The sequence below is a fragment of the Orcinus orca genome, chromosome 14, assembly GCF_937001465.1.
Source record: "Orcinus orca chromosome 14, mOrcOrc1.1, whole genome shotgun sequence".
Lineage (NCBI taxonomy): Eukaryota > Metazoa > Chordata > Mammalia > Artiodactyla > Delphinidae > Orcinus > Orcinus orca.
In genome coordinates, this window is record NC_064572.1 from 35,304,875 (window position 1) to 35,320,233 (window position 15,359).

Genomic DNA, 15,359 nt, shown 5'->3' on the forward strand with positions numbered 1-15,359 from the left:
AGCTCAATTAACGTGCAAAACCTCCTCCCGTGCTCAAGCCCCCGAGGCGCCAGGCTTTGCCTTAATTTGATTCCACCACCTGCCAGACCCTAACTGGGTGCCTGGAGAGAAGCTGTCCCTCTGCCGCTTAACCCCCGGGATTTTCTTAGAGTGCTCAAGCCCCAGGGCTTCTGGGTTTTCACGGAGTCAATGAAGCTCTTTGCCTTACGTTAGGAGGTTCTGTTGAACGGGGAAGAAGGGGAAGCTGTCACCCACTTCCGGAAGGCGTCCCCCGAGTGTGCGAGGCTTGCACGCTCACCAGCTTCCAACCACCCTATCGGTTCAGGAAGCCTCACGAGCAAGCGGACGGCCGCTGCTTCTCAACTACCCGGTCTGGCTCTGGACTGCACTGCCAATTGGCATCTGCCGATTTCTCTTCTTCAGCTTGGATCCCTGTATTTTCAGTACACTGCTAGGGGCCACCAAGTCTGAAGTAACACCCCTGGGAGCAGCGCTGTAACTGAGGGGACGCTGTCTGACACCCCAAACAGCACAGACTGCTGAGCGGTAGTCACAACCGCCTTCAAAAATGCTGCATCAGAACCTGTCATCATTCTGTTCGACTGCGTGCTGGTCTCTCGGATGGCCCTGCCTTTGGTCTGTCTCCGTGTATTATGAGCCCCACAGGGCAGGGACCCGGCGGCTTGTGCCTCCCCCGGGGCCTGGCCCCCACGCAGCAGGCACCTGGCAAATCCTTGTGGAGTTGCCGAATGAATGAGGGAGGGAGGGAGGGAGGGAGGGAGGGAATGAATGGACGACACATGCCTACCTGTCCCCCAGTGGACCGCCCGGGGCAGGGACCTTCCTTCCGATGAGCCTTGGCACGCAGTGCCTGCCCACCCCGACTCGCTCACCAAAGGGCCGCTGCCACACTCTGTGCTGATCTAAGGATTTCTAATTAACTCTCAACAGAGAGGCCACACTCGGACACATTTTACGGACTGACCGAGTAAGGCAGAGTGAAGGGACAGACTGCAGGCCCTGCTCATGGGGCTGCCCTGACCTGACGGAAGCGGACACCACGCTCCCGGGCGCCAGCTCTCCCAGCAGGCGCCCACCCCAGCGTACTTGAGCTCCTTCAGCTCCCGGCTGACGTCGTTCTTCTGTTTGCGAGTGTCATCCAGGCTGCGCAGGGCCTCAGCCAGTTCGCTCACCGCCCGGTCCCGCTCCCGCCTCAGGTTGTCACAGAGCGTCCTGGCAGAGGGGGCAGAGGGCTAGGTCACTGTGAGGGGCAGGGGACAGAGGACTCATGGCTTGCAGTGAGGCCTGCAGCCCATGCTCCCGAACACCCCAGGTGCTTGCCTCACTCCCAGATGCACAGATGGAGCGCTTGAGAGTTTGGAGGCAAGGCCACCCAGGCCAATCCCACACAGGGACAGAGAGGACACTGGGGACCTGGCAGAGGAGACACCCCCACGGTTACCAGGCAACGAGCATCCGCTTCTGAACGTACAGTGTTTATCCCACAGGTTCAGCCTCAGTGTGTCTGGGGTCAACGACCACGCTCCCACCCGCACAGCCCACCTGGCAAGCCCCTGTGCCCCAGCACCGACCAGACACTGCACCACTACCCACGTGCAGGCTTTTCTAGAGATGCCCTCCACCCCACAACTAGACTGAGCCCCCACTTGGACAGAAATCATGTCCTAGGCATCTCTGCAGCCCGGAGCCCTGTGCAGGTGGGGTGCAGGCTTAACAGCTCTCTACTAACAGACGTGTGGCCTCTGGGCTCCCAGGATCAGCTCAGTCACTCAGAGAGGTGGTGGGGACAGGTGACCAGGTAGCAGGAGAGTCTGTGCTGTGCTCTGTGCCACTGGCAGAACGGCACCCTGCCACTCGATGGACCCTGAGGGCTGGTCCCCACTTCTCCATGGCCCCAAACCTCCTCCAATCCGGAACCTTCATCTCCTGACCAGCCCAGGTGGACATCAGTCTCTCCAAACAACCACAAGGGATCTTGCAGAAACTCTCAATGACCAAGTCCTCACTTATCGCCATCATCATCATCATCACCACCACCACCACCAGCAGGGCCTCTCCTGGCTTTATTCCAGGCCAAGGGCCAAGTCTACACTCCAGGGCTCCCCTTCACAGGCCCTCACCACCTGCCCTCAGGAGCCCTGCCAGCCGCTTCTCCTGTGACTCACCAAGTGCGCACCCCACTCATGCCACAACCAGTCCCAGCTCTGCCCTGAACTCACCATACACCTTTGTTCATGATGGTCCCTCAGGCTGCAACACCCATCCCCCCTTCTCCACCTGGAAAAGTGCCACTCGAGCTTTAGTTCTAGCATGAACGCCATGCTTTCTGGGGAGACCTCCCTACCCGTCCCCCAGTTCCCTTCATGCCCCCACGAATTCACTGTTCACGCACCTCCCTCCCCCCGACCACCCTGTCCCACGAAGCTGCCTGTAGCCCCCGCGGTGCCGGCCCCTCACGGGCATCACACGTGCCCAGGAGCCTCAAAGGTTGTTTCTCTCCCAGGGTCTCCTTGCTCAAGGGACCTAAGATCCTGGCACACGGTAGGTGACCAATGAATACTGGCTGAAAGAACACATTTTTGAAATGTCAGTTGCAACAGAAACCCCCTAAGAAAAAAGCCTGGCCTCATACCACTTCACGGGGGTCCATGCTGTGGACACAGCATGTGCTCGGACTTCTAGGGTGAAGGGAAATGGGAAGTCGAGACATGATGGAAAATGCTAAAATTCTCACTATGAGGCGAGGCTGGGGCATCACCTAGGGTGAGGAGGGACGACCCAGGTCACGCCCACCTTACCTGGAAGGAAGTGGTTATGACTCCGACCCTCCCACAGACCCAGGGCACCACGGGGAGAGCCGAGCCCATGTGGCCCCGGGGCGCCCCATACCGGATGCTGTCCCGCTCCGCCACGATCTTGTCCCGCTCCTGGAAGGCCCAGTCCCGCCGGCACTTGGCCACATCCGCCTCCTGGAGGGCTTCCTTCAGCTCCTGGCACAGAGCCTTGCACTGCTTTCGAAGGATTTCAGCCTCCTTGTTGGCTCTCCCCACGTCCATTGTCACCGTGTCTTTGATCTGGCGGGGGTGAGGGGCAGGCAGAGGGGAAGGTTACCAGGCCTTCTGGCCCAGAAGTGCCCTCCGACTGGTATAGGAGCTGGGGCTGGACTCTCGGGAGCTGGACGGAGGGAAACACTAGGGTCTCAGCCAGAGCCCGTTCCGACACCGGCCCCCGCCCCCCATGACTACGTGTTCCACAGCCACGTTCAGACCCCTAGCGATGCTATATTAGGGTCCGCCCAAACTCTCACAGCGCCACACAGAGCCAGGACCAGGGGCCCAGGTGGAATGCCCCTGGAGGGCTCCTGCCAGACCCTGCCCTGCCACTCACGTGGTATACGTTTTGCCGAGAGCCCACTACCTCTCCCTAAAGAGCTCTCGTGACAAACGTGACATGAGGCCCCACTGCAGTGAAGGGTGCAGCACTGGTCACCATGCTCCCCACCCGCTGCGTCTACAATACAGTTTTTACACTCCAGCATATGGAGTTATTTCTCAATCTGAAAACACACCACTACGTTTGCTGGTGAAGTCCTATGTGTTTCAGTTCCTTTAAAAAGCTGAGATCTAAAGGATTTGCACCTGGACCCCCCCCAAAGCGTTACACGCTCCATTAAAATTTCAAATCAAACTCTTTGAAGCACTCATACAGAAAGCTCCCTCTGTGCCTCTATAATCCTCAGAAAAATGAAGAATGTGACAAATGACAAAGTGAGCATCTACTGCAAGAGTAACTCCTGGTCCGGCTCAAAGGCTTCCTGAAGAAGCAAAATACAGGCAACACGAGAACGCGCCTCTGCTCAGCCTCCACCTCTCGCAGTACTTCCTCCCTCGCACAGAGCTCCCCCACTTTCTAGCAAATTCAGCTCCCCAAGCAGGACTGGGCATAGGAGATGCAAGTGCATTCAGGGGCAGCAGAAAGACCGGCCCGTCCAAGTGACCAAGCTGGGCTTTCTAGGGGACAGCGGCTCTGTCAGAGGGTCTGTCTTGGGAAGCGACCTGGTATCTGGAAGGACCTCCGTGACACGCAGCAGCGCCCCACAGCTTCCCTGTGGGGGACCAGCCGCCCCGGACGGTAACCACGTCCTCCTGACGCCGGCGAACCTTCAGTGGACTTGGCCTGCCCGTGGTCAGAGTCTGGACACCGGCCCTTGTGAAGGAAGCCCCTAGATGTGCCCACTTGGAAAGGTGGGAAGCAGGGAAGAGAGGGGTCAGAGCTGACCTGGTGTCCAGAGTGAGGCAAAGACCCTGACAGGCCCCCCCGACTGCCCCCTCTTTGCACAACCCACTCTGGAGAAGCAGGGAGAGGGAGGGCAGTGGCAGAGAAAAGAGGGTAAATAAAGAGCGAGGTACAGAGAGAAGGGAGGACAGTGTAGGAAGCCACCACGGGTCAGAGGGAAAAAGAACCACCGCCCCGGCTGAGCGGAACGAGGACAGTTCTGAGACCAGGAAGCTAGCCTGGCTGAAGGACCACCTCAGCCAACCCCGCCCCCCCCGCCACCACCACCAAGAAGTGGCTGCTGGAGAGGGGCGGGATCAATCCCCAGGGGTCTCGCAGGCCACGGGGAGATCAGACCCTCCTGCCCACACCTCAGAGCCAGGATGGCCCAGGTCACAGGCCTGGCCTACTCGGGCCAGGCGGGGAGTGGTCGTGCCCCAGAAGCCAGATAAACTCAAGAAGGAGCCGAGGAAAAAAAGGAAAAAGAGCGACCACATGGAATGTACCCGTCAGATAGAAGGTATCAACCGGTTTCAGAAATGTTGAAATGTGTGTGCATTGGCGGAGAAAGTACATCTTGGAATTCAGGAATTATCTTAGTACGATTTGCTGATGATATCAGCAGATGATATTGGCCAGAGGTGGTTTGATGTTGGTAGAGTTTCCTCTAGAAATAAAAAATTGGGGGAAAAAAAAAAAAAAGAAGGAGCCGAGGGTTTCAGTTCTGGAAGCTGCAGGGGTGGGGGGCTGGGGCTGTCCTCTCTTGCCTGCTGACTGGGATGGGTGCCCAGAGAAGACTCCTGCCTCAGCTGACAGGCAGACTTCACACGCTGCCAGGGCACTCCTGCCGAGGCCCGTGAACCGGGCTCCAGGCGGGAGGCACACATGAGCAACGGGAGGGGGGTGACACAGGCCACCAGATCTGGCACCACGGGGCAGTCGGGGGTCTTCCTCCTCCTCTGTGCTTCCACATTCCTACAAAGAGCACGATTGCTCTTTGCCCCCCTTGCTCCCTGGGGGCATCCATCATCTCAGCCCCCTCCAGGGGGCTGCTGGCCTATCACAGGCTCACCACCTTCTACGGGTTTAACACACTGTCCTCGACTTTTTAGCTTACTGACCGACTCAGGCATTTTTAATGTTTTATTCTTCATCATTTTGTTTTCGTTATTTGGTATCAACATTTTCCCCAACAATTAAGCTCTCAAACCAGAATGTGAAAGTGAGGTGACATTTTCTCCAGGGCAATTACCAAGTCCTAACGCATTATATTTGCTCATTAAGAATTTCTTCATTCCAGTCTTTTAAAAATTGCATCAAAGAAAATATTCCTTTTCACAATGGCTTTCACCTTGATGGTCTGGAGAAGTCTCACTCCCTTTGTATGAAATTATTGCTGTTTGGCCCATTTTTGCCTATGAGAACAATCTTATAGGATGCACCCTAATCCTAACAGGGTAGGAAGGTTCAGATGGGCATAAAAATAATCCTAATAATAAAGACTCAAATCATTCCTACTTTATGCAGATATTATCCTAAGTGTGTTTTCAATGTTAAACCATCTGATCATCATGACCACACTGTGAAGCAGATGCTGTCATCATTTCCAGTTTGTAGGTAAGGAGACTGAGGCCCAGAGAGCTAGGAGAGGTAAGAGGTCACATGGCTGAGGAGGTCCACACTCCAAACACAGTCCCCAGCACGGCCTGGGCATCAGGCAGCATCACAGTCCGCAGAGAGGCCCACGAGGCCCTGGCCGCCCCTCGGGCATCAGCCCTGCCTCATGCTCGGTCCAGAGGGCCCTAGCTTCAACAATCCACGCACACACTGTCCCTTACTAAGCTGCCGGACCTTTAACACCTTGCTTTTCACTTCTCACAGGCCAGTTTTAAAGCCTTCATTCTAACTGACCTGCACCAAGTAGAACGGAGCGGTATGAACAGAGAACTATTCCGATGGGAAGAAAGTCTGCTCTGATCAAGTTCAGCAGCTCGAAACAGAGCCACACACAAACTAACCGAATGGGAAGGCAGTCTCAAAGAGGGGAGTCCACAGGCCTGTCCAAGCCCCAGCAGGGCACACCTGGTCTTGGGGGTAAGCAGCGTCACTGATGAGGCCTGGCTGGTCAGGTAGGAAAGATGCAGAGAATCCCCACTGATCACTCGGGAGTCAAGCTCAGTGCCTCAATTCCGATGCTGCTGAGCGCCACTCCCCTGACCCTGGAGGCACGCCCCCCGCCCCCCCCCCCCCCAGGGAGCAAGGCTTGAGAAGAGTACTGGGCTCAACCTAGTAGAACAGCTTCCCAGGAGCCCAGACCACCCCTCTAAAGAGCAGACTCCTCAGGTGTTGGGGTGAAGGAACACTGACTGTGCCCTTCTGGACTCACAACGCCAAAGGTACCTATGGCTTTGGGAACGTGGCCCTGGGATCTTGCTTCTTAAGGAGCAAGCCCTTGAGCTGACTTCCAGCAAAAGACTGATCTACCATCACATCAGCTGTCAGCTCCGGACACCCAGGACCACAGCTGAACCTCACCTGTGTCCCCTGCAGCCCGAATAGAGCTGGGCACCGAGTGTGAGCTCAGCAGTTACCCAGGAGGCATCCAATAGCCCAGGCAGCAGCAGGCTGAAGGCTGCTCCCTGCTCCTCTGGACACCTGGGCGTCACAGCCCTCTTTCCCTCGCCACCTTCCTACCTGTCGCAGCGCCTCCATCTCCTCGCTGGCCGCCTGCTTCTCAGACGTGCTGCTCTTGAGCTTGGACTCAGCCAGCTCCACCTCGGTCTGCAGCTTGTCCAGCTCGGAGATGACCTGGTCGCGCTCGCTCATGATGAGCTTGTACTCGCTGTACACCGCATCCCGCTCCTCCTTGTACTTCTCTGACTCCTTGGCAGTTTTCGCCTGTGTGGTCCTCAACTCCGTCAGCTCCGACTGCAGCAGCTCCATCTCCCACTGCAGGTCCTTGTTCTGGGCCGTGGCCTTGTTCAGCTCGTGGTGGATGGCCTCGAACCTGGCGGAGAGAGGCAGCCAGGACGAGGGCGTGGGGACCTGCCCAGCCAGCTCTGCCGCGCCGGACAATCGAGCGTGAAGTTTTGAACGCGGTCATTCTCCACACCCCCAAGAGAGAAAAGTGATGAAGGACCAGGACCCCTGGACCGGGAATTTTTCTCAGCCTTTTACAAATACTGGAAGATGGACTGAGAATTTCATGCCCTCTGCTCTACTGGAAACAACAGTGTTACTTCTTCCACAGTCAGGCTACGTTACCTTTAAAAATAAGAACAAAACAAAGCTAGAATCACAGCCCATGAAAGACAAAAGTGGCCTGAACAATCGTTGATTCTGAGCACCTCATTTTACAGATACAGGGGATAAGGCCTCGAGACACAGGTGCCTGGCCCAACGCCTCCAGGTTAGCGTGAGAGCACCGCTCGGTCCTTCCAGGCCAGGAAGTACCTGCCATGCAGGCGGCCCTGCAAATTACAGCCTGCAGCTCTAGAGCAGCATTTCTGAGTGTGGGTTCCTTAGAAACCAATCCTGCACAGAGCTCCATTTAAAAAAAGTGTGCTCTCTGATGACTGATGTTTGGGAAAAACACTGCATTCTGTTCCCTCTTGGGAGATTCTAGCGCACAGTATCGGAGTAAAGGTTCTGAGAAGTCCTGCAGCACAGACACCTGTTTGTGTGCAACCCGGCAATTCCCAAACCCTTTTAAAGCCAGAGAACGCTTTTCATATAAACCTGATAAGCACCCCAGAGAACAGGTATTCTGCAGGAACGTACCTTAAGAAACATTGTTGCAGGGCAGGGGTCACATCCCTACAGATTATCTACCTTAACAGAAAGTGCAACTTTAGAAGAACAATGCCTAGGACAATTAACTTTCCTATCTGCCAGGTGGGTGACTGACACAGAGGGGAGAGGCTTGTGGGGTGACCTGAGAAACAGGACGGTCAGAACACGCCCGAGTCGCTCAGATGGAAGAAAGGAAGGAGCACAAGTGCCAAGACAGTGTCAGGAAAATGTTTCCTGGACGTAAGTAATTTTTGATTGAAAAAGTTCAATTGCTTATTTTTTTTTTTTTTTACCCCCCCAGAAAGTGGCGGAGAGCCTTGCAGATAGGTAACCACAAGCCCACAGAGGAGAGTGGCCCCCGGCAGAGAGGATGCTTCGGCCCTCTGGCCATTCTCTGAGTGCAAGAGACAGGCCAGCTCGCTCGCTCCCCTCCTTGACGGCCTAGGCTCCTACCTCCTCAGGGAGAGGGCGCACTGGTGCTGCAGCTGGATGGCCGTGTCCCTCTGCTGGGTCAGCATCTCCGTCTGCTTCAGAAGGCGCTGGTTCTCCTCCTCTAGCTGCTCCAGGCGGCTCAGGTCCGAGCTGTGGACGGCGACTTTCTCGCTATACCTCTTCCGCAGGGCGTCATAGTCCTTCTTAACCACCTCCAGCTTGTCCATGGCCGTGTCATACAGCTTGTTGAGAATTTCTGATGACCCGTTGTGCTTCAACACCTGGGGACCACAGAGCCACGATTACCAAAGGTCTGAGGGCAGGAGGAAGGACAAACTCGCCTCCGTCTGTCTGGGGGAAGGATTGTTGACAAGGGAGGGGAGGTCACACCCTCTGGCTTTCAGGGGTCTTGAGGTCTGATTCCACAGGCCCCGCTGAGTTGATTCATTCGTTCACAAACATTTCTTAAGTAGTATACAGGAAAGAGTCACCATAGCAGGCCTGAGACTTCCATCCTTAGAAAGGCCTGCTTGCAAGTTGACCCTTAGCTGGCGTCTGGGAACGTGAACAGTAAGCAGTTCCCTGGACTGATACAAAACTTTCCCGAGTGACAGGAAGGGCTCCCCACGCCTGGACTGGACGAACAGTGTGCTTCTGGCTCAGCTCCTGCTTTCTTCTGGGAGTCTGAAATTTCAGAGCATGCTAAGCAGGGGGTTCCTACGTGGCCAGCTCCCAGTAAAAGCCCCGGGCAGAGAGCATCTCATGGGCTTCCCTGGCTACATTTCACACGTGTTGTCACGATTCGGTACTGGGGGAACTAAGTCTGTCCTGTGAGACTCCACAGCGGGAGGACTCTTGGAACCTAGCACCTGATTGCCTCTGGACTTCACACCATGCACCTCTTCCCTTTGCTGATTTTGCTTTGTGCCCTTTGGCTGAAATAGATTTTAGCTGTGAGTAGGATTATACGCTACGTCCTGTGAGTTCTTCTAGCAAATCACCAAACCTGAGGGCGATGCTGAGGATCCCTGACACAAGTACCTAATACCTTCTAGACCTGTTCTAAATGCTGGTGATGCCGAACAGACACAGTGACGGTGGCCTGTGGACCGCTTATCCTGATGGGCCGATACAAACACACAGAGACCGAGATCGGTAGACAGAGATCAGTTCTCAAATAAAATAACTTGAGAGCATAATAAGGGCTGTCGAGGAAATAAAAAATAAAACAGGATAACGAGCTGGAGAGAGACTTCTGGGCAGCAGAGTAGCTTGTGAGAGAGTCCACAGCCTGAGGAGGTCTTTCTAAGAAGGTGACTTCCGAGCCTGGGTGCAAATGAAGACCAGCAGCCAAGAGCACATGAGGCAGAGAGTGAGAAAGTGCAAAGGCCCTGAGGCAGGAATCACCAGCCATGTCCTAGGCACAAACAGGAGGGCAGGGAGGAGTGACTGGAACCCAGTGAAGAAGGAGAAGTGGATTCAAAAAAATGGCCAGAAGGCAGTGGTTAAGGCTCCGCGCTCCCAATGCAGGGGGCCCGGGTTCAATCGCTGGTCAGGGAATTAGATCCCACACGCATGCCGCAACTAAGGAGCCCGCCTGCCGCAACTAAGACCTGGCACAACCAAATTAATAAATAAATATATACTTTTTAAAAAGTATAAGGTTAGGGCTTCCCTGGTGGTGCAGTGGTTGAGAGTCCGCCTGCCGATGCATGGGACACGGGTTCGTGCCCCGGTCCGGGAAGATCCCACGTGCCGCGGAGTGGCTGGGCCCGTGAGCCATGGCCGCTGAGCCTGTGCGTCCGGAGCTTGTGCTCCGCAACGGGAGAGGCCACAACAGTGAGAGGCCCGCGTACCGAAAAAAAAAAAAAAAAAGTATAAGGTTAAGAGTGCAGATTTAAAAAAAATAAAATAAAAAGGCCAGAGAAGTCGGCACAGTTTCAAGGCTCACAGCAAAGACTGTATCCTGAGTGAGATGGGAACCATGGGAGGGTTTAAGCAAGAGAGCTTTCTACTCTGAATTACAGGGGGTACTAACGCTCACCCAGGGTGCTGCTCTACAGAACAAAATACAAGATGTGTTAAGAGGTGGTCAGGGCCGGCTGACTTCTGCTAAGCACCTCAGGGGATCTGAGTGAGCCCTTGGGCTGAGGGCTCATATCTCCGGAGCACCCCCGCAGCCCCCCCACCCCATGACACGACTGAGCCAGAAAGGCTTGCTTAACCGTTCCAGGTCCAACAGTCCAGGAATCACCTGGCTCATCCAACATGGACCCTGAGTTATCAGAAGATCTTTGCAGCCCAGAGAACCAGAACCTGGAACTACTGAATATTCCCTGTGGAGGGAGGGTGAGCCCTCAATAAATACGATTAACAGGAAAGAGCTAATTCAAATGTCAGAATCTTTTAGAGGCAAGGAAAGTGAGTTCATTCCTCTGAGACATTAGCTCCTAGGACTACAGATTAATGGGGAAAAAGGGAATCTCAGAAATCAGCTCATTCAGGGCTTTTAGTCTTTTTCCTTTTCTTTTTTTTATTTTTAAAGCAAAACTCCTTCCTTCAAAGGAAATCTTATGAGGACACCAAACTACAAAACTCACTTTAAAAATAGGTACACAGCTTCCTCGGGCGGTTAAAATCTTCACCATTTTATAAAAATGCATCACTGTTGCAGATCAGGACTGCATGCTGAGAAATAGTCAGAAAACCACTGACTTAGCCTCACTCGATCATTTAAAGTCTTCTTAAAGACACAATGCAGTATCTTCCAAACATACAGCAAAGCACAGCAAATAAGGTAACAGAATTTTAAGTACCCACCACTTAGCTCTCATCTTAAGGACTGGTTCCAGGACGCCCCACGGATACCAAAATCCATGAATGCTCACATCCCTCATATAACATGGTGTAGTATTTACATACGAACTACGCACATCCTCCCTATACATTAAATCATCTCTAGATTACTTATAATACCCAACACAACAAAAACGCTATGTAAATATAGCTGTCAGCAAGGCAAATTCAAGGTTTGCTCTTTCAAACTTTCTGGGATTTTTTTTTTTCCCCAATTCCTGGTTGGTTGAATCCTCAGATGTGGAACCCACGGATATAGAGGGCCGACTCTACCTTGTCGCATGTCTCAAATTGCTTTCCAAAGATATAAAATAGTACAGGTGCTTAGCCAAAGCCCCCAGTACACCCTTCTCTTATCTAGTACCCCTCTCCTCCCCTCCAGAATTGCTCTCCTAAATTTGCTGTCAACCATCACCATGCACAATATTCTACCTATACTACTTCTGTACTCATGAAAGTTCCTAATGGTGTTCCATGTGCTTCCTTCTAGTCAATGCTGCTTTTGAGGTGTAGTCAGTGGTGCAGGTAGTGCTTCACTGTAGGAGTACATCACACGGGTTTTTTTTTTTAGATTTTTAAAAAAATTTTATTGAAATATATTTGATTTACAATGTTGTGTTAGTTTCAGGTGTACAGCAAAGTGATTCAGTTTTACATATATATATATATATATATATCTTTTTTAGATTATTTCCCATTATAGGTTATTATAAGATATTGAGTATAGTTCCCTGTGCTATACAGTAGATCGTTGTTGGTTATCTATTTTGTATTGTGGATAGATCTTTTTAAATTGAAGTCTAGTTGATTTACAACATTCTGTTAATTTCTGCTATACAAACAGAGTGATTCAGCCATACATATATATTCTTTTTTACATTGTTTTCCTTTATGGTTTATCACAGGATATTGAATATAGTTCCGTGTGCTATACAGTAGGACCTTGTTGTTTATCCATTCTATATGTAATAGTTTGCATCTGCTAGTCCCAAACTCCCAATCCACCCCTCCCACACCCCCCTCCCCCTTAGCAGCCCCAAGTCTGTTCTCTATGCCTGCATCACACATTCTCAGTCTGATGGATAGATGTTTACCTCATCTCCATTTTTTTTGCTGTTATAAATGACACTCTTGTGAACCCTGTACACGTCTCCTCTCCCACACCGGTGAGACTCCCCTCTAGGGTGGACACCTTGAAGTAGAGCTAAGGATCAGAATACGGACTTTTCCCCACTGATTGGACGATAGCAAATTGCTCTCCAGGGTGGCTATCCCAATTTATATCCCACCACCTGTGGGCAGGAATTCTGAAAGTTACTGTCATCAACACATCCTCACCAAGGTTTCATACGGTCAGGTTCTTCTTTTAGTTTTTACTTGTGATAAAATACACATAACCGTCTTAGCCTTCTTCAACCTCTGAAGTATACATTTCTGTAGCGTTATGTGTATTCACATTGTTGTGCAACCAACTTCCAGAACTTTTTCATCTTGCAAAACTGAAACTCTGTCCCCACTAAACAATTAGCTGTTCCCCCTCCCCCAGCCCCTGGCAGCCAGCCTCCTACTTTGTTTTCTATGAATCCAACTAATCTAGAGGTATATACAGTATTTATAAATAGAATCATATAAAAGGAATCCTACAGTATTTATCTTTTTGTGACTGACTGACTTCATTTAGCATAATGTCCTCAAGGTTCATCCAGGCTGCAGTATGTGACAGAATTTCCTTCCTTCTTAAAGATGAAAAATATTCCATTGTTTATATGTACTGCATTTTGCTTATCCATTCATTCGTCAAAGGATACCTGGGATGTCTCCACCTCTTGGCTATCGTGAAACAATCAGACTTCTTTTTTAAGTACTGCCAATCTCACGGACAAAAAATAAGATCTCTTTTTTTAAAAACTTGCTTTTCCTGACTACTAGAAAGACAGAGCAACTCTCCTTATGTTTATTGACTACACACACTTTCTCTTCTATGAATTGCCTGTCCATATCCTTTATTTTCCTTTCCTCCTTCCTTCCCCACCTGCCCCTTCCTCCCCCCCTCCCCCTTCCTCTCCCTTCCTTTCTTTCTGCAGAACTTATTTCTAAATTCCAGGTACTGATCCTTTTCCAGTTATATTCATTACAAATATCTTTTCCCAGTATGTGGCTTTTAAATCTTCTTGAGTGCCCTTTGTTACTAAAATTTCACGTTTTAATGTGGTAAAATCTATCAATCATTTCCTTTATGGTTTGTGGTTTGGTTGTTTTACTTAAGAAATTCTTTCTTTCCTACCTTGAGATCATGAGGATACTCTCTCTCATTAGTTTTCTTAAAAAGTGTTAGTTTTACTTTTCACATTTAAATCTTTAAACTATTTATTTAAACTACTGGAATATATTTTTGTATATGTTGCAAGATAGAGATACAACATTATTCTTTTCCATAAATTACTAGACAAAGGAGAACTGGGTCCCCAAGTGCAGTACAAACTGAGGACCACTGAATTTGTCCAGGTGCAGACAATGAGGGTTGGAGGACAGCAAGGACATCAGCTGACACAGTGCCCACCACTGAGAGATGAGAAGGGCATCCCACAAGGACGTGCCCACACATGCCCAGGACACAGAGCGCCAGTGGAGAGCTCTCCTGCCTTCAGGGTCACATCTGGAAAAGAACCAGCTTCTAGACCAGACTGCCCTGTCTTGTGGGCAGTACCTCAAACATTCCAATTAAAAATCACTCCAAATGTTTTATTCTCTAAACATCTCCAAGCCAGGTGAGAAGCCCAAGGCTCCAAAAGAGCCCCCTGTGGTTTACTACAGAACAAAAGCACTGCTGCCATTCCCAGAGTTTCCCACAAGGTGGCAGGCCTGAGTAGACAGCCAAATGCACTCCCACAGTTGTCCAGCCTTCCAAGCTTCATTCAAGGAACAAACTAGCTCTGGGACTTCCCTGGTGGTCCAGGGGTTAAGACTCCATGCTCCCAGTTCAGGGGGGCCTGGGTTTGATCCCGCATGCCGCAACTAAAACCCGGCCCGGCGCAGCCAAATAAATAAATAAATATTTAAAAAAAAAAGAAGAAAAAAGAAGAACAAGAAACAAATTAGTTCTCATCACAAGAAAAAAAATGTGTAACTATATAAGTTGATGTATATTAACTGGACTTACTGTGGTGATCATTTCACAATGTATACAAATATCAAATCGTAATATAGTACACCTGAAACTAATACAATGTTACATGTCAGTTATACTTCAATTTTTTAAAAAATTTAATAAAATATAAATTAAATATCACCCCACATATTAATAAAATAAAACCTAATTTTAAAGACTGCCTTGAAACAATGCAAAGAAAAACCCTGTTCTGGGCACTGGCCCAGCAGAGCCCACGTGTACTGGTCCACAACAGTCAACACTGCGGTTTGGCCTCTTCACTGGGAAGTAGCCCCCAAATGCCCCAACCGTGAGGTGCTTGGATGGGGTCTGTATGACAATCCAGAGGCAACTGAGGGCAGAGTGAATCTGCTGCCAGGATGGGTCACAATTTTCCAGTGAGACAGGGTCAATCAGAGAAAATCCCAGAACAAACCCAGAAACAAAATCAGAAAGGTTGGGATCCTTTCTGATGCCCAACCCAGCCCTGCTAACGCAGTAGGATCCGGGATCAGGAGAGGCGACCCTAGGGAGATCAGACTGATACCCTGTGCTGTCTCAGCTGCCCATTCCACAGGTGAAAGCTCTGCATGAGAAGGCCTCGCTTTTTATGAGCTACCCATTTTCCTCAACTCCTAACCTCTCGTCGTAGCCCTGGAGTCACAAGAACAGTCTCTTTCCCATACGACAGCACCCGGATATTCAGAGGCTCATGGGGCCCCTAACACTTCTCAACTTTTCTCTACAAGCAGGGCTGAGCATCATGCCTGTGCTAATGTAATCAAAAGCCTCTGAAGAAATCTGGGAAAACCGCAGTCACAGTTAACTCCAGAGG

At 51.0% G+C, this 15,359-nt stretch overlaps 1 protein-coding gene across 9 annotated transcripts in view; it reads right to left on the minus strand.

Moving 5' to 3' along the window:
* Nucleotides 1–15,359, minus strand: part of DLG5 (discs large MAGUK scaffold protein 5) — a 160,183-nt gene that overhangs the window by 43,145 nt on the left and 101,679 nt on the right. For 8 of the 9 annotated variants that reach the window (XM_049697220.1, XM_049697223.1, XM_033434012.2 and 5 more), the window contains 4 exons: nucleotides 8,542–8,801; nucleotides 6,991–7,303; nucleotides 2,911–3,095; nucleotides 1,108–1,233 (listed from right to left, as the gene is read on the minus strand). In XM_049697220.1, the coding sequence (XP_049553177.1) occupies nucleotides 1,108–1,233; nucleotides 2,911–3,095; nucleotides 6,991–7,303; nucleotides 8,542–8,801 (884 nt within the window). The remainder of the gene's footprint in view (nucleotides 1–1,107; nucleotides 1,234–2,910; nucleotides 3,096–6,990; nucleotides 7,304–8,541; nucleotides 8,802–15,359) is intronic. The other variant, XM_033434015.2, reaches the window with a different exon arrangement.